At 36.2% G+C, this 24458-nt stretch overlaps 1 protein-coding gene across 21 annotated transcripts in view; it reads right to left on the reverse strand.

Annotated features, from left to right (window-relative positions):
* The window catches only part of MYCBP2 (MYC binding protein 2), a 200431-nt gene that overhangs the window by 114271 nt on the left and 61702 nt on the right, over positions 1–24458 (reverse strand). For 19 of the 21 annotated variants that reach the window (XM_071806388.1, XM_071806378.1, XM_071806435.1 and 16 more), the window contains exons 18-20: positions 15461–15568; positions 6613–6732; positions 6099–6180 (exon numbers count right to left, since the gene is read on the reverse strand). In XM_071806388.1, the coding sequence (XP_071662489.1) occupies positions 6099–6180; positions 6613–6732; positions 15461–15568 (310 nt within the window). Of the gene's footprint in view, positions 1–4174; positions 4300–6098; positions 6181–6612; positions 6733–15460; positions 15569–24458 lie in introns of those variants that run through there. The other 2 variants (XM_071806406.1, XM_071806444.1) reach the window with 2 other exon arrangements.

Here is a 24458-nt window from a genome sequence, read left to right on the forward strand (position 1 = left end):
ACTGTACTGAATATTTAAGATTATGCCTTCTTTGTTACAGAGAACCAGATCAAGTACCCTCTCTTCCATTTAACTCAAAAATTAGCATAGTATATAATTGTAGGATTAAAGTTACTGTAGTTACACTAATATGTCTGCATGTATATGTATTTACATTAAATATATTACAATGGACTATAGCAGTAAAAAAACCTCTGTATTGAGGATCCTGGTTAAGCACCAATTAATTTTTTTTTTTTTTTTTGCATTATGAAGCAATCCAAGTCTTATGTGATAGGTACCCTAGTACAATTACTGAAGGCAAAATTGATATGGCCCTCTTGAAACCACTGTCTAGGGAATCATAAAATAAAGAGAAGGTCTACCCACCTCCACCAACTTTAATGGAGATTAAGAAATATAAAACCGCTTTCCATCAAACTCAGACTCAGGAAAGAACAAACCTCTCCAAACTGTTTTCCAGAAAGATCTGAAAAATTCTAATCTGTGTGTCTCCCAAATAGGTATAAGAAAACACATTTGTCATTACAGTAAAAATGAAGAAAAAAACCACAATAGAATGATCAAGAAGGAAAGAAAGAAAACCTGAAGTGATGACTTAGAATAAAAACAAGAAAGAAGATTAAAGTATGAGATATTAAAAATTAATTTTTATCTCAATCTCAAAAAAGTGAACAGGAGCCTACAAGAACTTGTACCAGACTGTGAATCCCATAATGAATGTCTACCAAGACTTCAAATTTATTGTGGACTTAGAAAGATTGCGAGTTTGAAGAACAAGTTATTCCCAAAAAATTCTTATGTTTGGAAACTCTGACCCCAGAGAACAGCAGCACTATCTAACTTACTTTTAAGCACGCACTTTCAAAAGTAGGTTAATCTAAAATAAGAACAGGTTGTCTTACATTGGAATGAAAACTTTCAGTCCACAGTTACCTAGTCATTGTTTAGCAGCTGATGTGTATAAAGACAGCTTATCTGTCTGTTCTGGTTTTGGCTAAAACGCAGGTAAATCAGAAGTCAAGAAAGTAGGAGGAAGGAGATGCATTATGTGTTCAGTAGGGAAGAGGAAAGGGTAGATGGGAAGATGTGAACATATGGAAATGTGGAACAGAGGAATGCAAAATGAAGATAGGTTGATGACATAAAGGAGAGGGAACACAGTTACACAGAAATAAATTATTCCTTTGCGGTGAATGCAGCTTCCAGTGGCTGAAGCTAGTGGAAATGGAGAGACTGAAGGACAGTATAAAATTTGGTAGAGGATGCACAACATGACATCCATAACTTCAGAAACCTTTGTTGGCTTAGAGGCACATGGGTTTGGGCACCAGTAAGATCACAGACACAGAGATCAAAGTTTAGCAGCACCAATGATGAAACATTTTAAAAAACAGAAGAAACTTTACATTTGCCCTCCATTAACTTAAGGAAGCCTGAAAACGCACTGAAGCAGAAACAAAACATAATTAAGAACTAATCCAAAAGCATTACCGTTGAAGGGAAATATTTTGATTATTTTTTTTTTTCCTCTGCCTCAAAACTATGGTAGCTGCAGGCTTGGAATTATCAACATCATGCTTTAAAGAAAAAAAAAGTTCATATTTCATCTATTTGTTACATAAAAGTCAAGCTATTAACACCAAAACTATTTATCTTTCTGTTTGTCAACAGAATCTATCTAACAATGTTATCTGAATGATGCATATGATATTCCCTTGGTAGCAGCAGAGCAAAACCAGACAAACAACGAATGTAGAAAGATGTAGTATGCTCTATTCTTAATTAGCTCTTTTATTAAGGTCACTCAGCTTTTAAAATGGCCAACTACAGTGTATCAACTAAAGAAGTGAACAGTGAGAAACTTAAGTACATCACAAAATTAAGTAAAATTACAGAAAAATAATTTTCACTTCATAAAATGAGGAGGGATTAGGAAAAATACAATAAGTCGGTTTGGCTGATGTATATGGAATTTAAAACCTGTGATGCTATGGAGCACTTCCCTGTCCCTCTGGAACTCAACACAGGAAAGCTCAGCATAGACACTTAAGAGTCTGAGAGACTTTTTGGACAAAGTTTTGACAAGCAGAGTTTTTCAATCTGAATGGGAGAAAGCAAGAAGTGTTCTTCTGTGATGGAGTTGAATGTCACACAGACAAACACTCACAGATTCTCTGGCTTCTGCATATGACACCAGTACTTAAGACAATCACAAAAGACAAACCCACAACTATACAGAAAGTAACCTGAGACCCTTTGGGAAAATGTAAAATTGCTGAATGAAAAGCAGCAGATAAACATACAGCAGCTAACTCAGGATCCTGCAGAAGGTCCAAATGCATTTTGGCAGCCCACACTCAACCCTTCTTCCATCCTGAGGGGTCAGCGTTTCCGGGAGCAGATGCGCTCTTGGAAAATGCATCCTGCAGTAACTGGTGGGGCGATCGCTGTCCATGGTACTGATCCAGGCAAGAACTGCCCACAGTACAACGATGTCACTTGGGGCAGCTGACCCTGGTGCTGTAAATTCAGGTTCACTATGGGCTGGTAGGGCGCAGTGTGTAAAAGGAAACAAGCAGTAACTCCTGTACACTGCAGAGTCGGTGAACAAAAAAAAAAAAAAAACACACACCACCAAACCACACACACCAAAAAACAAAAAAGCAACCAAACAAAAATCAACAACAAAAAACCCCCACACAAAAAAAGTGTGTCCCCCCCAACCCCTGCAAAAAAGACAAAAAAACCAACAACCAAGTATTTTACATTTTTGAGTAACTGGAAAGTTGGTGAAAAGATGTAAATAAGACCTACACAACACTGCTGAAGTAAGATAATCACACAACACACCTGGAAGCATGGTCCTGTCAAACACAATGGAACACTTTTTTTTCCTAGAGATATTAGTAGGACACAGTTTCTACACTTTGTCTTCAAATAGAACACAGTTGACTGTCTGTAGTAGGTCTGTTCGTTTTCTTCCACATTATCCTTGAACGTTCAAAAGCAAGACTTCATCAGGATTGTCTTACTTCAGTTGTCCCATTTCTGGAGCTTGACCACCAGATCACGTGCTTGCTAATGTAGTGCTGACGTCAACAGTTTGTACAAGAAACGGAGGCAAATTTTGAATTAAAACTCCAGGATCTTTCTGTTACAAGCCCCAGCTTATGAAGAGAAGCATCAGCTAACAGGCCTTTGCTTACCCAAATACAACACATACTATTTTTCATCAAGACTAGATACTGCAAAGCACTTCTTGCTTCCATTGAGTTTCTAGTCATCAGCATCTAATTTGAGAAGAAAATAAGCAGAGAGTGATAAATCCTTCATGTGGTGAATAGCTCATCAACATCCGTCACTTTGGATTTTTCTACAGAAGGCCTATGCAGACTAGTCTAATGGCTCCAGCATACTGGTATGAAAAAATAGCCTCTGAGGAAAAAGATCACTTGCATTTTTACGTGGTCCATCTGTGAATGGCTGAAGTCTCTGCTGGAGTAAAAAATACCACCACCTTGTCCATATTCCTTGTTCCTCCACAATATTTCAGTTCTATTCATGGTTTACTGAGAAGCACATTGTCCTGTTCATCTGCTGTTTTGTTTGCTTGCGTGTATAAAAGATAGTCCTAAAGTCCTTTTTAGGGCATGTAACCTGCCTCATTCCTACTGAAGTAGACAGGCAGAATTTGTGGTGTTCACCATACTCTCACAGAGGAGTCCAGAATCCCCTTTATTAAGGAGAAAGAGAAGTCTAACCAAGCACGTGGAATTCAAAATAGGTAAGCATTTTCAAGACTTATTTTAAAATACAGTCTCACTACTAAATCTGTCACTACACTGTAAGACAGAAATCTCTGAAAGGATAAGTCATCAGTTGCCGCCCAGGAACTTCCATCATTGCTTCATCTGGCAATGAAGATGGCTCCCTCAGATGAAACCAAGAATTGCTACATTTTCCCTGACAGTTCTTGCTTTCAGGGGCCCCCATATTTAGTTATACTAGCTATGCTGCCTAAATCGTGCTTCCTTTTTTTTTTTTTTTCCTCCTCTCTCTCTCTCTCTCCTGGAAACACAGTAGATTATTAGTTTCTGGATTCAGAAGATGATGGTCTTCCTGGGGTCAATACAGGCAATGTGACACACTGCATGACTGACATACCACTGACCTGGCTGGAGCTGGCCATCTGAGCACCACTGCATCCCAAATGAGGTGGAAACTCTGCATTAGGATTCCCTGTTTCCTTCTCTGAGTCCCTTACTGTGAGGACAGAGGAGAGATCTCTACTTAAAGCTGGAAAAAGAAGTACATCAATGAGGAAATTACCATTTGAATGACGGTGCTAAACAGCAATATAGTACTACAGCCAGTTCTCATGCACAGGACATACTCCAAATTTCTTCAAGGTTTTTTTTTTTTCAGACACTGTCTAGGGTCTGCTATAGAACAATTTCAAGGTCAGTGCCAAGTTGCTTGTACCTCCTCAGCTTGTAGGCCTGGTCAAGCACTATCCTTTGGCACAGGATGTTTCATGTTCTCTTCTAGGATTTCACTTGGAACCACATATGGTCTCCATCCAGTTTCTGCCTACATAAGCAACAGATGTGGGGTTTACTGTCTGAAATTCTGACAGATACAGCAGATAGCCCCGATGCCTTCAAAAAAGCCAAGAGATTTCATAAAAGTTGGGAACAGGAGACAGTAAGTTACCAGTACAAATGTCACTGCTGTTTGTACCTCTTCAGTCTTTAAGACAGAAACTAGTTTTATTCTGCTAGTGATTTGAATTGCCAGCTGATGCAGTTGAGGCTTAGAGCAAGTAACCAAGAATTTCTAGGACTGAAAAACGAAGTACTTGTCTGATACAGCTCTGTCACAGGCAGAAACACTGACTGCATTCACCAGTCCAATGCAAACAGTTTAGAGACTACCATCAGGCACAGCAGTCAATGCAAAGTAACATTTCCAGTAAACTAACTTTCTTCTTTCACTCCACCCCTTTTGTTTAGTGAATCCAACAAAAGTGTTAAGATGACGAAGATTTCTTCAGAAACTTGATGAAAGAAATGATTTGGAAGTCTCCAAAGGACAGACGTTAAGTAATTTTGATCTCACTGCTACAAGACAAATGGCAGAACTGAAGACACGTCATGGATGTTCCACTCTATATGCCTTTTACATAAGGATACTGGGAATTACTGGACACACTCAAAGCCCCACTGATTCCTACTACTCAAAATTCCACATCTTACATGTAAATAAAATATGTGCATGCTCAAAGAATAACATTATTACATTTGCTTTTATGGCAGGACACTGATTGTCTACTTGAGTGAACAAATGAGATACCAAGGGTGAGACTGAGCTTCACATTAAAGACACCTACATTCAGTTGTCTATGTTCTCATTGTAGTCAATGGAGACCAAGAAAATAGTTTACAGAGCTACTGAGCACACTTAAGGAGATAAATAGTAGCTGGCTAGTCAAATAGCTCTCTGGAATCTGTTGACTTCACTATTATCTTTCACCAGAAAGAAAACAAACAGGTCACTCTCATGTTGACATCTAATGTACGTGTACGCAAAATGCAACTGAGACTCAAGCTTAGTGATTTAATTTGGGAGATGAACAATAAACAAAAGAGATTTTTTCATAGCTGAACTGCTGCCAGTAATGTAACAAAAGCAGGTTAATCTAAGTTTATAATCTCATAATATTTGAATTATTGCATATGTAGTATTTTGTAGAAAAAAAGAAATCCTAATGAGATTTCAATGTCATTCTCTCACATATGCAAAGAGAACAGACAGAAACATTTTCTACTCAATTATCAAAGCTATGCTAATAACTATGCACAGAAGCCTTCATATAATAGACAAAATAACTATAGAGTATGAGTATGGTTACTGTTAAAAGTGCATCTATGCAGCGGGTTTATATGGAATAAGTGCAGAATGAGAATGTATCAACTTAATTTGGACAATATTTGAGTTTTTTCACTTGCTGGCTACAGAAAAGAAAAAAAAAACTTAGTTACTTTTTATCCAGCAGTATAGCAATCAAAAATCACGTCCTTTGATTACCAGCTTACCTGGAATTAACATCACCGTGTCCAAGTTGCCCATGCTGCCCATATCCAAAGGTGTAAACATCACCATTCTCCATCAAAACCACTGAAAAACAAAAAGAACATTTTTCTGACATGCACACATGTGAACATGGTACAGCACTAGTGCTGCTTAGTATTTCTGAGCAGCACAATCAACAGTGTCTACTCAAACACTAAAAGACTATATGAGATTCCACAACCCATCCCAGCTGGTATCTCCATGGAGGGCTAGAGCTATGCCATGCAGATGTTGCCAAATGGTTACAAAAATTGCTTAAAAGCTCTGGTGTAATTCAATATACAATACTTTAAGTCCTTTTAATTGTTGATGGCCAGTATAGTAGGCTACCACATGATAATGCAACCTTTTCAACCTTTAAGGCTCCCGTATACATCTTTATTGAAAATTAAACGCAAAGCAGTGAAAACACATATGACAAAACAAAAAAAAAAAAAAAAGCTATACTATAATTAACACTTATTTATTTGTTTTTACCTGAATGGTGAAATCCACAGCTGACTTGCACAGCTCGCAGTTCACAGTCAAAGCGGACAGCCCCGGGTGGGTAGGTTGTGATTTTGCTGGCATCCTTCTCACCTCTTTCTCCACTTCCATCTATAAACAAACCTTAAAATTATATCCCATGTCTTCTAAAGAGTTATATTAGAAGAATGAATAGAACAAGAATAGTAAATAACTCCCCACCCCACCATTTGTAAGGTAGGAGAAAGAACTCACAGAATAGTAAGAGGGACAGCTCAAAATGGGGCATCAAAGTAGATATGAAAAATGACAGAAACTCTGCGTCTAAAAAGCCTACTACAAAGTCACATACTGGAAAACATCACATCCTCTAAAGCAGACACTTCTGAAGAGTAGACAAAAACGCCCAGCAAAACAGGAAATTCAAAGCACTTCAGAAGTTTTGCTTCATAACCATCACTTTAATTCTTCAATAGCATAGCACTACAAAGTAGACAGAAAGCACCATAGTTAGACTGAACAGGAATAGCCTGGTCTAATTTTTTTCCCATTTACTACTTGTTACGGATTTTTTTTTTTAATTCCAACTTGGCCACATAGTCATTGTTTTACATAACTAACAATTGCTTATGCAGCTGATTTTCAACAATGCTGACATACTCGCTACTAGTACATTTCCTGCCCATTTAAGATGCATTTTTAGACCTTGTTTCCGTGATTTCTTTTAGTCTGAAGTGCCTTGTTAGTTCCTAAGTTCACACTGCCCTTGCATCAGATAAAGCCACTGAAGTAACTAATAAAGTGTATTATTTATGAACTTCCTTAAAGCTACTGTCTTCTCAAGAAATCAAAATGTTTAAGTCATCTAACAACTAGACTATAATTAAACTACATGGTCACAGGGTCACAAAGGCAGGTGGTTTCATAAAACTAGCAGGAAACCAATGTGACAGAGAAACAGTCATACTCGTCACCATTAAAACACCTTCATCTGTGTAGAAAGCTGGCCAAGCAAGATCTACAGAAAGTTCATTTTCACAATGAATAATTTAATCTGACTTCAGTCACACTATCTCTAGCATAGAGAAATGAAAGAAAACACATGAAGTGAAAAATAACTACATACAGGAAATTCCATGCTTCTGTGAAAATTCTAACCGATTACTGTTTTGTTAACAAAAATTGATACGAGGAAACAATTGCTGCCCAAAGCATTCAAGGTGTTATTAAATTAGGTCTACATTTATTTTTTCTACACGTTTTCCTGAATCATCATTAGCTAAGGCCCGAACTCTGAGACTTCATTATTCATTGTGTGCAGCATAGCCCTTACAGACTTACAAATCTTCTAGACTTCAAATATAATTCTGGTTTTATATATGTTGCTCAAGCTTTCTTTCCTTTTTATTGTATGGAAACTGCTGATACAGTAATTTCGGCACTTTTATCACAAACCAGTTTTAACAAATCTTACTGGTCTGGAAATAAAGCCATTTTCTAGTGATTACTGAGTACAGAAATTACATGAACCTCCATGTAGTTTACATCTGTAAAGGAACAGTGTGTACAGGTATTAAATAATGCTTTTGAATAATTGGGTTTAAAAGTATTAAGTACTTATTTGAAAATATGGATGCCCTTCATCCAAAAGAGTTATACTTGGACTACATGTTGGATATGTATGAAATGGAGACATAGTAAAGGAATTGTCAGGCTCTCAACTGCCATTGGATTTTTGAGGTTCTTTTAACAGCATCTATTGTGTAGAATGTTTCTGAAGATCTGTCTACAGCTTGTTATGAACAAAAGCATATATGAAGAGACAAATTATTAACAACAACAAAAAACCCTTGAAAATATAGAATTTTTCCTCACAGTCATGTAATTCTGCCTTAAAAGTCTTCTAGTATTTTATGTAATAATGTAACTATTTCTCAAATACAGTGCCTTTGAACTTTTTATGGCTACTTTTGCATTAAAGTCTACATGCCAAAGCAATCAAGAGAGGGTTCTACGGGCTAATAGTGTCACCAGAATTATTTATTCAGCAAGCAGCCTACTTACTGCTTCCCTCTTTCACACAAGCTTTTCAGACAGGAGCAGAAAAAATAAATGCTCATTTTTCTGAAAGTTTACCTGTGGCCCCTGTCCCCCCTTCTCCCTCAATCACTGATGGCTGTAATGAAAGATGAAAGCTCTCCCACTGTGTAAATGCACAGTCACCAGCCAGGAACACACTTATCCGTACGTACGTGTCATGGCTACACGCACTTCCTATGATCAAACAAACTTGACGCACAGCAACCATGTCACCTGTGCATGGTCATATTAACAGAATTTAGCAGAACATGTATTCTGGTCATGTAACAGTGACGTATCGAGTGATCTGCAGACACCTGAACAGGTGTATGTGCATTTCCTGCCTCATTGTAAGAAAAACATACTGCTCTGAAGTGTTTCAACAACTACTAATAAATAGTTTAGGATTGCTATTTTCTCAGATGATAGATATGTGATCGTGCCTTTAAATATAAGATGATTCTAGATACTTTCCCATTTTTTCCAAAGTTGCAAATGAAAACATAACACCTTATTACCCTCAATGAAACACTAAATACTATTATGCAAGATGCAGAGAGAAGTACATTCACAGGAAACAAATTTTATAATTCCTTATCCAAGAAATAATTGATTTTAAACAAAGCAGTTTTATAGAGTTGACATTTTCAAATTCCAAAGCTAAATTCTTAAAGCATTTAAAAATGCAAGAATAGAGGCAACTGACTTCCATACATAAAGTATGAAATTTGCAAACTGAAAATGGAGTTCCTATCTCCCTTCTTTGAGTGGTTAGTAACTGTCTTGTGTTTTGAATTGGCTGGATCTTCAGAACTTGATAAGCACCCTAAAATAATTTATGTGAAGTATAAAACATTTGTAACTAAAAAAAATTAACATTCAGCTAGTCTTGTTTAAGGAAAAAGATGTCTTTTGACTAAAATATACAAAACTAAATAAAGCACCACCACCTACTTTCAGAGGAAAACTTTTGTTCTATATTGTTCATCTGAGCATTCTATTACATGGCCAATGCATATATTTTTCTAGCAGCACTGGCCAGGAGAACCAAGTTCTACAAGCTCTTACACTTAGAGATAAGGTTGCAAATAAATTGGATCATCCCCTTTCAGTCCAATTTATTTTTTTTTTTTACATCTCTAAGTGAAAGGTGGATGCAGAAAGCTTTACATGTCTCAAGGAATAATTTTAACTGTGGAGATACACACTTGCTTTTCTTCAAACAATTGTGCACATATTCATTTCATTAGAAGCAGGATCAAAACAACTGTTCCTGAAAGGGAAGTATAGAAAAACTACTAAAGCAGAGACTCTTCTGGTCAAATGAATGGAACCTTGTAAGCAGAGCAAGTTAGTCCTTCCAGTGCTATCCAACTGGGCTACCACTGAACAGAAACTTTGACTCTTTCATGTCTCTGAGAAGAAAAGCACTAAGGAAAAGCTCCAAGTTCTTCCTGCAGTCAACACTGAGGGATGGGCTACATGAACAACTTAACCAAGATGAAAACACGTCATTGTGATCTCATACAGTTGGGGAAGGAAAGCAAAATAACCAGAAACACAAGGAATCAACTTCCCTCACCCCCCTCCACCACTCCATTTTCCTTAGAAAATTTTTAACTTCTGAAGACAATTTTTCCCTCTGTGAAACATGCTCAAAAGTTCTCTTAGCTGATACCACTACTACCAAAAACCCCTGCTTTCCAGGAACAAAGAAAAAGTTCATTGTCTCAACAGCAAGGGAAGACTTGCAATAAGTCAAGCAATTTATAAGAAATAAAGGAGAGTTTTGTTGGCAAAAAAACCCCACCCCAACACATTGGTACAGAATGGCATCTTGGACCCTTGGTCCAGACCCGAGGAAAAAGCATTATTAGTGTTCCTCAGCTGCAGTAAGGGTGATGTTACTTCTTTTCTCACTGACCATTTTCAGAGGAGGGAAAAAGTACTTTTAAAGATGCTAAATGCGTTTCTTCCCACAGATTAAAAGCTTGAATGCAATATAATCATACACAAAGAATTCTTAGAATAACTGTCTCTTTATACCACAACATTTGCCAACATGTATTTGTTCAGTTCAGCAGTGTTTACCCAAATAAAACATATCATTCAAGTTACTGGTCAGTATCTGTGATGTTCAACTCTCACAGGGTGTTCTGAATACCCTATTATCATCTATAGGCTTTATATACAACAACATTACTTAAACAGATCAGCCTCTTCTTGTCTGTCCACCACAGGCTTCAGGTGAATTACCTGTAACCAATATTATAGCTACAGTGCAGGGGGAAAAGAAATCTACCTCTGGTTTTGAAAATCATCCATCCTATGAGGGCAGAGGAAAACTAAATCCATTGGATGCTTGAAAGGTTACTACAGAGCTTGCTTGAGCTCATAGGTGAAATTTGATAAGCAGAACCACAAGTGCTTAATACTTACAATAATGTGATAATACATTTACATTAAAATTAAAAACTCAGCAATAACTGTGTCCTGAATTTTTGTATCAGTATTGCTTACCTGTTCAGTTCAGCCAAAAAGTAAACACAAACATTAACTGCTGCCCAAATCACTTATTCCATTATGTGACTTGGACGTAAGTAAAATTTTAATACTGAGCAGTGGCAAGGTACACCCATTATACTATTTTTCTATGCTATACATAAACAAAATGAAGTGTATTTGATCGATAGTATGAATTCTTAGATAATTTCTGTGACCTGGATAGCCTGACAAATAGAAATGTAGTATGTTTTGGAGGAGTGGAGATCCACCTCTAGCCTCTTTCCAACAGAGGACAGAAATCAGTAAAGCTGTTTTTGATGCTGTCTTCTTGAATTGGTTATTCAGTTTAAATGTACAGGTGAACAAAAAAAGCACACATATACGAGTTATCTTGTTCTCCACAGATACCAAATGACCTTAGAAAATGACAAGAATAACTTTTCAAATAATTTAACAGGTGTAACTTCTAGAGTAGGTCATTTAAGCACTGGGTTTCTTTGAGACAGAAGGAAACAGCAACAACTTCTGAACTCTAGAGAATGAATCAAAGTTCATAGCAATGCTATACTTTATCCACTGATTCAGTAGAGGGAATTTCTTCAGCAGTTTCTTCCTCTGTCAGCCACTACGCAATGGTTCATAGACATAAGTCTCCATTTGCAGTACATGACATGATGAGTTATCCATAAGCTCTTCAAAATTCCAGGTAACTTCATCTAATAAAATTTAACTCTCCAGTAAGAATTACTGAATCGTGGGGAAAAGATGGACTGGTATGAAAGATGATAAGGATGTCTGACTAGAGAGAGAGACTCATAATAGCAGAAAAAAATCTGTTACAGAGTAAGTGAACTTTGTTATTAATAACTGTTATTAACAAATTAACATTTGTTGTCATAATAACACATGACAACTGCTGCTGACTATATATGCCTGTGAGGTCTGACATACTCTTGCGTTCTTCAAGTCTCAAATTCCAAGCAAGACCCTGTCTACAGTGTCTCCTTATTAACAGCAGCGTGTAAAAACCTACTAAAGAAAAAGCAGCTCTGAAACATTTTCGGTGTAACTTTTAACTTCTTAAAGTGCAAAAGTCTTAGGCAACATGTCTTCAGTTGTGTTTTGAACTTCTTCAGGAACACTTAGCACATGAAAACAAGACTATGAGAATACAGGAATGTCAATAGGGAACATACAAAGATAACTATTAATTTACTTCTATTGAGTCTTACATATAGGTTTTCATAGTCACCTTTTTCCAGTGAGTGCTTTCAATTACCCTGTAGACTCTGTATTTTACAGTTAACAAGTAAATTTTCTTGAACATCTGATAATTTGGTATTAGCATTTGCAAAATGGCTGAGATATAGCTTGTCCCATCCAAGCAGGTTCAGCTTTATACTGCCTTTTGTCCGAGGGTATTTGGTTTCATACTGTTTAGAATATTTTTTCATTTACACTGCTCCCAAATACAGGAGAAAGGTGGCATTTCCTTGCAGAACTTTAATTGACTCCAGGAGCTTCCTCTGTTTCTAATTGTTATTCCATTCATTTCTACAACTGAGAAAATTCTACAGACTTTCGTTAATCTTTTTTACTCAGATCTCCAGTGATGAAGTCCGTGGGGACTGCAGGCTCAGATTGGGAATTGACTGCCTCATTAAAGACTGTGGATGAAGCACAAGCTCATATTTCTTCTTAGTGTCAAAACACTCCATGAATACCAAGAAGGTGATACCTACTCTTTTCTATCTATAACTGTGATGGAGACACAGACATAGATCAGAAAGATTATGATTATGCCTAGCATGCATTTTTTGTAGTAACAAGGATTGTGATACACAGACCATAAAAAGGTGAAATGAGCAAATGACAAGCTTTCCAGAAAATGGGTATTTTGATGAAATTAAAGGTGTCTTCAACTTGGAAATTCAACAGAATTCCACAAGAAGTGAAAAACATGTAGATTTGATAATACATACAAGTACGTATCAAATATACTTTTTAAAAATTAGGCCGTAACTGTCAGTCCTGAAGCAGCTTTTTCACATTTAACTTTAAACAAGCAGAGAAACAGTAAAAGGTACCAGCAAGTTTAGTACTGGCCTCATCAGTACTACCAGTTAAAATAAGTTCTCCTTGCCTGAAAATCCTCAAGGAGTGGTTGGCGTGAGGAGTTCAGATACCTCGAAGTAAGAATGCTGGTTTGGAAAGCATCACATTCAAAAGTAAAAGAAAACAACATGATGATTTCAGTGTTACAGTGTCCTTTTGCTGAAGCCAACATTCTTACCTCAGATTATTTGATTTTTTTTTTTTTTTACATTCTATGTGTAGTAAAAGAGGCACGCCTTTGAAGATGAGATTATACTTATCTTATTCATGATTCCCACCTTCCCCATTATTTTTATAACAATCCACTGGTATTCCTTTTTCCTTTGGAAGCTCTTCCAGAAGTTATGGGGCATTTCTAGTGGAATTTATAATCATTTGTTGAGAAGCAATCTTCTGAGGCGGTGAAGGCTCTCAAAAGTTTACTTGTAAAGATGTCACAATCTTCCTTATCTGTTTTGCATAAGGGACAAAGAACTAAAAGAAACTGAATGTTTCTTTGCATATAGCCCTCCTCAAGGAAAAATGTTTGGTTCTACAGAGCATACCTGACAACATCTTTCAGCACAATACAGATGTTTGCATAGTCCTTACAACTCCAAGAACCAATGCAGACCTAAAAATGACACTAATGAATATACCTCTTGTAAGGAGATACTTGAGCTGAAGCAAGCTCCAACTACAAAAACATGCCCTAAAAGTACAGATGTAGGTAGGATGAACATACTCCTCTATGCACATGCCTGTGAGGTCAAGGGTTTGCAGGTAGTACAACACTAGCAGTAGTATCCAGTCCAAAAATACTGCTCAGCAGCAAACTGTCACTCAAATGATAGCACTTATGTTCTGTATGTTTTGTCTTCTAGCATCCCATCTCTCCCAGGGAAATAATGACAGGTTATTCTATTTAATCCATCACAACTTAAAGCTCAGATGATATGTTTTCCAAATACATGGAATATATGTTATGCAAATACCAAGGACCAGATTTTGCCTCCATTTCCATAAAATAAACTTAAGATGAGTTCATGATCCATTATGTTCATAACGGGGTACGGTCTATCACCCATATAGACCAAAATCATATCCTAAAAAGCTTCAAACTGTCATACATTTTGTTTGCATACATGCCAAATTCTCTCACTAACTTCCATTAATTCACCTGAAATGCCATTCTAACAATTCTTCCCATATTTAGATATTCTTTAAAAAATAGCTGAATTGTTCTGGGCCCTTACCAGGAGGAGCAGCAGCTTTCTACTTACTTTGATCAGGTCTCTAATCTACACTTTACTTATTTATCCTTCATATGTAAATACATTTGTACAGATGTATCTATATACAGATATATACAAACTGTGATCAGATTTGACACAGGTCAACTTAAATTAATTCAGCTGAAATTTTTAGCAACACACTACCTCTTCCTAAAAACAAAACAAAACACTTGTATCTGAACAAATTACACATTCAGAAATTCAAGGCATAGTGAAGTAGTCTTCCAGACATACAAAACCATCTAAAATATTAAAGATACCTCCTTACTTACATTCTGCAAATGAACATTTCACTCACAAATATTGCAGCACAAACCCTGTGCTTTGATTTGTCTTCTCCTCATTCAAAACTAGTAAAAAAAAATTATATTACTTTACATATTTCATTTCTAAAAACAGCTTGTTAAAAGATAACATACCTGTGAAAAATTATATGCTAGAATTAAGAAGACTGGAATTGATATGTTAAAGGGATGACCCCAGATAAAGAACAAAGAGGTTGAAAAAAAAAAAAAATGCAATGTAGTAGTCTGAATCACTGGAAGGAGTTAAGTTTCCTACAGTAAAATTAAAGAACCTTAGGAGTGAGATAGCATTAGAAATTAGAAAAGACACAAAAGACACATAGACAATGCATATTTCATAAAAAAAAAAAAAAAAAAAGGAAATAAAAGAAAAGAAAGTTGATGCAGACTACCAAACATTTACACTCTTAAAAAGGTCAACATTTAATTGCATTTTTTTTCTCCTCAGGTAACAAGATACTAACAAGAAGAAAGGTAGAACCCATTTTGTGCAGTTCTTTGGAAAGACAGATTGAGTGCACAGAAGAAGTGACTGGGAGGATGTGCTTATTTCCACCCCAGCCAATAAGGAAGACTAAATACCTTTGTGCTTGTCCCGTTTATGCTTTAGCTGTGCTGGATGGGGTCTGATTCTGGCTAGAGCCTGTTCTCGATGGTTCATAAAAATAGGACCAGGAAATACAAGGGGGCCTGAGGAGAAACATTTTGCACATGCATAGGAAAACTCACAAAATGGAAACAGTGTGTTAAAACAAAATCCAAATTAAAAACAACGAAAAAAAAAGAATAATACTTATTTAATAATCCTGTTATCCTAAATTCAAATGCCCTAAATGAAAAAAATAAAGTTGCCATTTCTTGATAATAAGACCAAAACGTTATGCAAAGGAACAACAAATATCCCACAATGACAGTTTTACCTGAACTTGTAAGTATGCAATGTACTCCAAGCCAATGGAAATACAGATCAACACTGGAGTAAAATTTGATAGCAAATATCCATCACTGTCTTTAATAGTTAAAAAGATTAATTATCATCTCTTGCATGCTACAATATTACATTCAAAATCCTAACTTGGAACAATATCATCATACCAATGCTAAATTTAGAAAACACAACCATACAACTGTTATTGTCATATTTAAAATGAAGAGTTGTCAGTTATAAAGAAAATAGCTATCCAAAAACACCTGTTCCATGAAGAAAATTATTCAAATTCTATGATTTTTTTCCTATCTACTTCCTAATTTTGAAATCTAATGAAGTTACTTATTTTAAAATATTTCCCATCTACATAAAGGTCTTCAAGAGAAGATTTGTATTTGAAGAAAGCAATGATGCCTGCACTTAAAACTTTTGCCACGCTACTTTTTCTTCCTAAAGTCTAGACCCAAGCAGTGCTGTATTAATTGAGGCTGATTATATGTAGATCATGGACCAGTAATTTGTTCCTCACAACTCTATTTTTTCCTCTATTTTAAAGGTTAAATATGCCATCAAGAATTTCTTTGGAGGTATCTCCTTCTTCCAGAAGTCTCACATTCAATGGAAATAATGAATCAGAAGCAGTTAATCCTGCTAATGGCAAGGTCCCAGTCCCTACATTGACTTTCAGAACAGAACAAAAAAAAAAAAAGCACACACCACCAAACACCCAAACAAACAAACCACCCCAAAATGAAAACCCCCTAAAATTAGGCTTTGTGTCACAGCTTACTTTGAAAACAAGTATTCCTTCCCCAAAATCACTGATACTCTACTTCTGTAGCTGAACTTTATTGACAAGTTAGTGTAGGCTAACTTTTCATAAATGCCCATTGTCTCACATTTCCTACCATCAGCTTTAGTCCATCAGTTAGTTCCTTTGCTAATAGTACAGAAAGCAACTTCAGTAGAAGTTGGGCCAAATCTTTCTAGCTTTAGAACTTCCAGATGAAGAAACTTGACTTCATACAAAGAAACTTCCAAATTTTAGTATTAAGTTAAAAAAAGAAAATTAAAAGTTTTAAATATCCATTACTGCCTTTACCTCTAGTTTTGATATTCACACATGTCTTAACTAATATAAAGGCCAAAAATCTCATTAATCATGTATGTTTCTACACACAGCACAGATTTTTTTGTTTTGGTTCTACTGTATTTATCTGGACTCTCCTTATTACAGAATAAGTCCCTTTGTTAATTAAGAACTCCTGATGATCAACGATCAGACTTTGGTTTTGCTTTACCTTCATCTCGGAGACTCTTCCTTTAGTTATCTTGCCATTGCTCCTACTTTTCAGTCTTCCTTCAGCTGGAGCTTCCATTTAATAGATAAATTTTTGGTAAAGACTACTTTCTGCCAGGCCACTTACTGTGTTTAATATACTACTTCCCAGTGTTTAGACTTAAAGAAAAAATTATACTATGCTTTCCTTTTTTCCAAATTGGAGGGGAGATACTGAGGAGTCTACTGAGGCAGACCAGGAAGAAGCAAGAAAGGGGAGAGACAAGTGACAAGCAGAGTATGAGAGCTAAAATCATCTGAAGGACAAAAGATAAAGAGGAAAGCTGGATGAAGAACAGGAGAAAATAAGACAAGAAACAAAGGAAAAAAAAAAAGGAAAAAAGTAATTGGACTTCCTTATTGAGAAGTTTCTAATGAAATGAAAAGCCCAACAAATAGGAAATGGACATGACAATATGACAGAAGTTAAACTCAGAGATACAAAAAGAGATACAAAGACTGCAAATTCTGGCTTGAAGTGTGTGGATCTAAGATATTTGTGGATGATCAAACAGAACATGTGAAGATGTGTCTCTAAATAGCTCAGGCAAAAAATTCTGAAGTTCCAGAAAATGTCCATACAACAAACAGACCAATGGACAAGACACAGCATTTTATGTTAAGAACAAAGATAGCACACACACACACAAAAAAAAAAAAAAAAAAAATTTCAGGAGGACAGAAGGAAGTGAGGTACATTAGGCTGAGTAACAGAACTACAGGAGATTTGGGAGATAGAGAACGTTTACAAAGCATAAACAGCCATCAGTTCCAGCATGGTGTCAGCACACAGATGCCTACAGTAGCCAGGCCACTTATCTGAATTACACTCCCCCAAAGAAGAGACCAACACCCTCCATGCTACAACCTCCTTTCAGGTAGTTGTAGACAGTGATAAGGTCTCGCCTCAGCCTCCTTTTCTCCAGGATAAAGAGCCCCAGTTCCCTCAGCTGCTCCTCATGAGACTTGTGCTCCAGGCCCCTCACCAGCTTCATTGCCTCCTCTGCACTCTCTCTAGTATTTCAACATCCTTCTTGTAGTGAAGGGCCTAAAACTGAACACAGGATTCAAGGTGGGGCCTCACCAGTGGCACAATCACTTCCCTAGTCCTGCTGCCCACACTATTCCTGATACAAGCCAGGATGGTCTCAACCTTTTTGGCCACCTGGGCATACTGCTGGCCCATGTTCCGTCGGCTGTTGACCAACACACTCAGGTCCTTTTCTGCCAGGCAGCTTTCCAGCCACTCTTCCCCAAGTCTGTAGCGCTGCATGGGGTTTTTGTGACCCAAGTGCAGGACCAGTCACTCGGCCTTGTTAAACCTCATACAACTGGCCTCAGCTCAACGATCCAGCCGGTCCATATCCCTCTGTATGGTCTTCCTACGCTCTAGCAGATCAACACTCCCACCCAATTTGGTGTCATCTGCAAACTTACTAAGGGTGCACTTGATCCCTTCACCCAGATAACTGACTAAGGGATTAAACCGAACTGGTCCGAATACTGAGCCGTGGGGAACACCACTTGTGATCGGCCACCAACTGGATTTGGCTCCGTTCACCACAACTCTTTGGGCATGGCCCTCCAGTCAGTTCTTGATCCATTGAACAGTACACCCATCCAGGCCATGAGTATTTAAAACCTTCTGACCAAAGCAGGATTTATCTTTGCTCTACATTCCCACCCATTGTGTGAAGAATGTGAATCCAACATAAGTTAAATGCAATATACCTCCATTTCATAATAATTTGTATGCAATCCATGTAACAGGGTGTGCAAGCCTGTCATCCTCTTTGGCTTTTTATGCATGCAAAATGTCTAACATTATCATAATGTGTAAGGAAATATCTACATTTTGATTACATTACGATGCCTGAATGTTCAGTCGTGTGCTGGCACGATGTAAAGTACCTAAAGTACCTCCTCTCCCTCTAAAATAAAGCCACAGTAAATAAAACACTAGAATAATTCATACAGGCCATATCTGCTCTCTGCTTACATCTGAGTTTGCCTGTATAAAAGGAGCAGTGTTTAAGTACTATAGAAATTTAGCGGTACAACAATTCAGCCATGCATTAGACGCTTCCTCTATTTTGTTAAATAAATGCCTGCAGAGTATTGTGTGAAAAAGTCCTCTAACAGATCTACATGGGGAATAACAACCTACTACTATTCTCAATTATTTTAGTGGCTCAGGTTACAGAGGTAAACAGAGTCACTGGTAGACTGTAATGCTGCTATTTTAAATCAGTTGCTATATGGTGCAAAATGACATTCACTCTTTCCCTTTATTTTTTACAGAATGCTTTTCCCTAGCTAAAGTGCAAGATTAAATATCCCTAGCCTAGGAAATGTAAAGATTAGCTTTTCTTTCTTAATCCTGCAGGATCCAGGCCTTTCAATGTGGACTTTGTCTGGTAGTGAATTAAGAGTGTAAAGGAGAAAAACATTTATCCACAGAAATAATTTCATTTTCTAGCAAAATAGAATGCTTTGATTAAATAAGGCAATGCACTACAGGAAAACTTACACAATTAACATTATTCCACATGCACTTACGTGCTTTTGCAATCTTGGTCATCTATGCTGTTAGGCAGAGCTATCAAAGAGTTTACTGTTTGATTTGAATTTATATTACACATATTTTGATTTCTTCTAGTACCTTTCTTTCAAATACTCCTATTTGGCAAGCCATGATTACAGAAGACTGAAATCAATGGTCTCAAGCGGTGACTCCTATACCAGAATGTAGGAGGCTATCTGAAAAAATAGTACATGACCAGACAACTGAAAATTACATCATGGAAAACATACAAAAATAGTATAAATTAAGGTTGCAAAAGCAAGACCTACGTTGTATGGGACTTCATGTTGTAAAACCCTATTTTTGGCTTCTTGTAAGAGAAAAGACAGGTGGGTTTTTTTGTGGTTTTGTTTTTTGTTTTGTTTTGTGTTTGTTTTCTTTTGTTTGTTTAAAATAATAAAATAGAGAGACAAGACTCTAATATAGAAAAATAGTTAGCTAATAGGTCAACAGGAGGTAAATTTAAAAAAAAAAAGTATTTCAGAAAATGAAACTGGGGACAAATGCTTAGTTTCATTCCACTAAAAGTAGAAAACATACCGAGATAACACCCCATCTCTATAGCCTTAAGGGAAACAAAATTTAACATTCCTGTGAGGCAAGAATAATAGTTAAGGTGCATGTACTTTAAAAATCTTATTTTTCATACCATGAATAGCCATTTATTATTATGCTAGAAATATTAATGGAAAATGTCACTGTGCCATGCAGGCAACTAAAATTAATTGCAGTTTGCTTCTTTTGTTCAAAGTAGTAAAAGTAAAAACAGGCTACATGCCTCTTCGCATGTTCTTAAAGTTCTTTTCTACTGACACATCATACAAATCAGACGTAAGAAAAATTATTAGGGTTTTTTTATAAGGGAAGGAGATGCAGGCTAGCAGATACAAGCACATAGGGCAATTTGGGTGAGACAGACAATAAGATGGAAGTAAGATTTACGATAATCGTAATTTTGTCACTTTCTTCTAAACAGCTGACTTTGTATATACTGTTAAATAAATGTCAAAGATGCGTTTCTGTATATAAACACGAGGTAAATTAAAACACTAAGTATAAACTAGAAATGTTCTCATTGAGTCTACTGCAAATCTAAAGCTATAGTAGAAACAAATATTTCTACTTTAAAAATAATTTTATTAACAATAAACACCTCTTTCTGGCAGAAATCACAAACTCAAGCATAACCATATAATTTCACAGAACCATACCTGCTGGTCATTAAGGACAAAAGCTTACAGCTTTCTCTTGAAAGCATTCTTAAACAAAGTCAGGCAACAGTCTGATATTCTGTCAAGTAAAAAGGTATTTTTGCTTGTTTGCTTTTGGTTTGTTTAAAGAAACTTTGAAACACATATAATCCCTAGATCCTGAAAGGATCAAAATAAATATTTAAATAAAACCATAGAAAAAAGCTGCACTAATAATTAAAAATATTGGATTTGAATAGATAGCTCTGCTGTGCATCTAGGCACATGTTCAGCAATGAACAAAGAATAGTGTTACTGACAAACTGAATTCAAGCTCATAGTGGCTTGGGCAGATGTTAAACAGATTTATATGATACTCAGCCTACTACAGTATTAACTGAATCAGTTCCACTTAAAAAAAAAAAAAGAATTGCCCAAAAAAAGGCAGCCTCAGATAACATTCCCCCAACAGACAGGAGCTTTAACTACAATTAATCAACTTCCTGTGGGTTTTTTTGTTGTTCCAAGTACAGTAAGATTGAAGGAAAATAATCTTCCCTTTTTAAAAGGCTATCAAAAGCTAAACCTTGGTTAATTACACAGCAAATCTGCAGCTCAGCTATCAACATCTAAAGGTTTTTATATCATCGGCTGAGAAACAGAAGTAGTGAAATACCAGTGAAGAAAGAGACCATTTATTATCTCCATGTTAAGAGTTATTTCTGTATTTTCAGTGTATTAGTTAAATATAACTTGTTTTAAAAGCTATTTCCACATTCTCACAGCCTTCTGAAAAAAAAAAATAATTATCTTTAAGCAACAAACTGAAATCTTAGACTGTTTCTAAATTCTATTACTTCAAATATCGATCTGAAAAAGTTGTAGGAACAGCTTTCAAGATTGGTTCACCCCAGTAAATTATAATCTAGCTTTACTGTTTTAATTGTACAATGTGGCCCAGGAATTTCCGTATTCCATCAAGGCATAATTTAATGCCTCGAAGACTAACAAATAATTGGAGTTTGATAGGAAAGGAAAAATAATCTATGTTCTGAACATTTTAACATACAAAACTTCCTCATTACTACAAAAAATAATGAAGTGCAGCTAGTCCTATCCTCGCCTCCCACCACTCACATCAAGCTCTAAACCAGCTCGAAAAACAACAAACATTTCTTTCTATGGTACATCAGCTCCTTCACTTCTCACCAGGACTTGAAAAACAGTGAAAGATCAATCAATAATTACGTTGGGAAATTATGATTTAGCATAGAGGCTGTGATGAATGCAGCTGGCTTTATTTCTCAAGAAGTCATACACCAGAATCAAAGATGTTGAATTGATTTTGAGCCCTCTTCACTGCTCTTACAACGGCCATTAAGCCAGAAGCAGAAAGAAGCAGCTGAGTGAAGTAGCTCTACCGCCATCACAGAAAAGGAGAAAAACTAGTCACCTGAACATACTGTATATACTTGTTGCACTGAAAAGAGCAAAGAAATACAACCAATACTAAGAAACTCATGTATTTTTGTAAATAATATATCTATAATCCCAAACTGACTTTTTTTCTACTGTTAATTTTAAGGATCTAATTTGTCATTAAAATAAAAGTTATTTCTTGAGCGAAGTAACATGAATAACTGATTCTAAACATATTTACTGGTTACAATTCTGTCATAGCAAGTATAATTTAATCTGTTGTGACTGCCATTTCAAGATAAAAAACAGAAATCATCATAAGTGCCTAAAATTTCTGAAGTTACTTACCACTCAGCTTAGAGCTACTGAACAGCATATACACAGGTCCCTCACAACACTAGTAGGTTACTTTGGCTTGGAAGATATTTGAGATTAGTTAACTGCTCTTGATTGAAAATATAACATTTAACAAGGCCACTGATATTGTAGCCTTCCATGACAACTACTTCTCCTTCCCAGAATACTGAAATTCTTTACTTCATATTTGCAGAAAAAATGCATATAAAGATGAGCGTACTCATCTTCCACAGAAGAAACCACAACTGACCTCATGAAGGAGTTAAAATGATTGTCAAACCTGTAGACATAACCATCATTTTCTCCCTTAATTCAAGTGGATCACGAGAACATATTTTAAATCAGATGTCACTGTAACAGGACTAAATTTGGAGGTTTGGTAAAGAAGCACAAACTATTAGACCACTTAAAAACCTGCACTGTGGAAATCAGTGTACTTCTGGCACTTGTGCTCTTACACTTTTGTCCTAAACTTTATTCCTGTTTAAAAACATTCAGCAGGAAACAGAGTGAAAGATTTGTGATTTTCTGTTTGTTTGCTTGCTTGTTTTAGGCACAAAATATTTCCATGTTTCCTTCAAAATCTTTCATAGTCTTCTTGTTTATAAGACATTCCAGATCTACTGAAAACAGGTGTATTAAATAAAGGTCACCTTGTAACTAAAGAGTGATCGGCAACATTCAGTAATGGATCCTGTTCCTGACTATCAAAAACTACACATGATTTGTTTCACACTTATCTGGCATGAAAAATAAAAGCCACAGATTAGGACACTACAACCCAAATATCGTAACCTTAACAAACAAAACACTGTGTACCTGAAAGACCCCAACAGTCAGTCTGGTCTTTAACTGACTAATGTCATCATTACCTTTCTGGGCTGAACAGCTGCAGCTTTCAGTAATATCCAGGTATTCATTGCATATTTAAGAAAAAATCATTGTTAACTGTAACTAATATTTGTGAGCAGTATGCAATGCAGCTCCAACACGACCTAGACAAAACAAAAAATAAAAGGCTTCCCCTCTCCACCTCACAACTAAAATTAACCACAAAGCCTCAAAGAAAAATAAACCATCCTTTTCCGCATGCATATGAAACCATCAGCTTTCTCTCCCTTGTTGTTCCTTATTTGTGGTGAGACCAGTAATTTCTTACAAGCAAGTGAAATAAAGCCACAATTTTCCCCACAAGATTCACTGGCATGGAGTCTAGGAACTAAGTATGATCACAATGCATCTTTTGCATCTGAGCAAAAAAGTGTCTAGCTCCTAAAAGGAAGAGAGCAGGAAACTGAAAAGCATAAAATTCCAATAGTTGTTTCTCAACACAAAATAATCTTACCAAGCAAATTGTAATACTTCACTAAAATATGATTCATATCACTCCAAATCTCTCAACTTTCATTATTTAAAGGTTTAAGACACAGAGGTATTAAAAAAACAAGAATACCAAAAACCTGTTAAAGTACATATTGTTTGTGTGGAAAATCAACAATAATTCCCAAGGTAGATAACAGACAAGGCAAGAAAACTTTTAAATGATGCAGTGTTTTGGTTTGGTTTTTAATTCAATGTATAATTTTTTTCATGCTATTTAACTATACAAAAGTTCATTTTATAAAACAATACATTCCCTTAATAGTATACAAGAGGAACTCAATACTTTAATAGTAATAAAATTATCCATGTTATAGGTAACTAGCACTGAACCAGCCTTCTGTCATTTCAAGTCTTCATACAAAAAGGCATATAAACTCTTC

Source organism: Patagioenas fasciata, chromosome 1 (genome assembly GCF_037038585.1).
Source record: "Patagioenas fasciata isolate bPatFas1 chromosome 1, bPatFas1.hap1, whole genome shotgun sequence".
Taxonomy (NCBI): Eukaryota; Metazoa; Chordata; class Aves; order Columbiformes; family Columbidae; genus Patagioenas; species Patagioenas fasciata.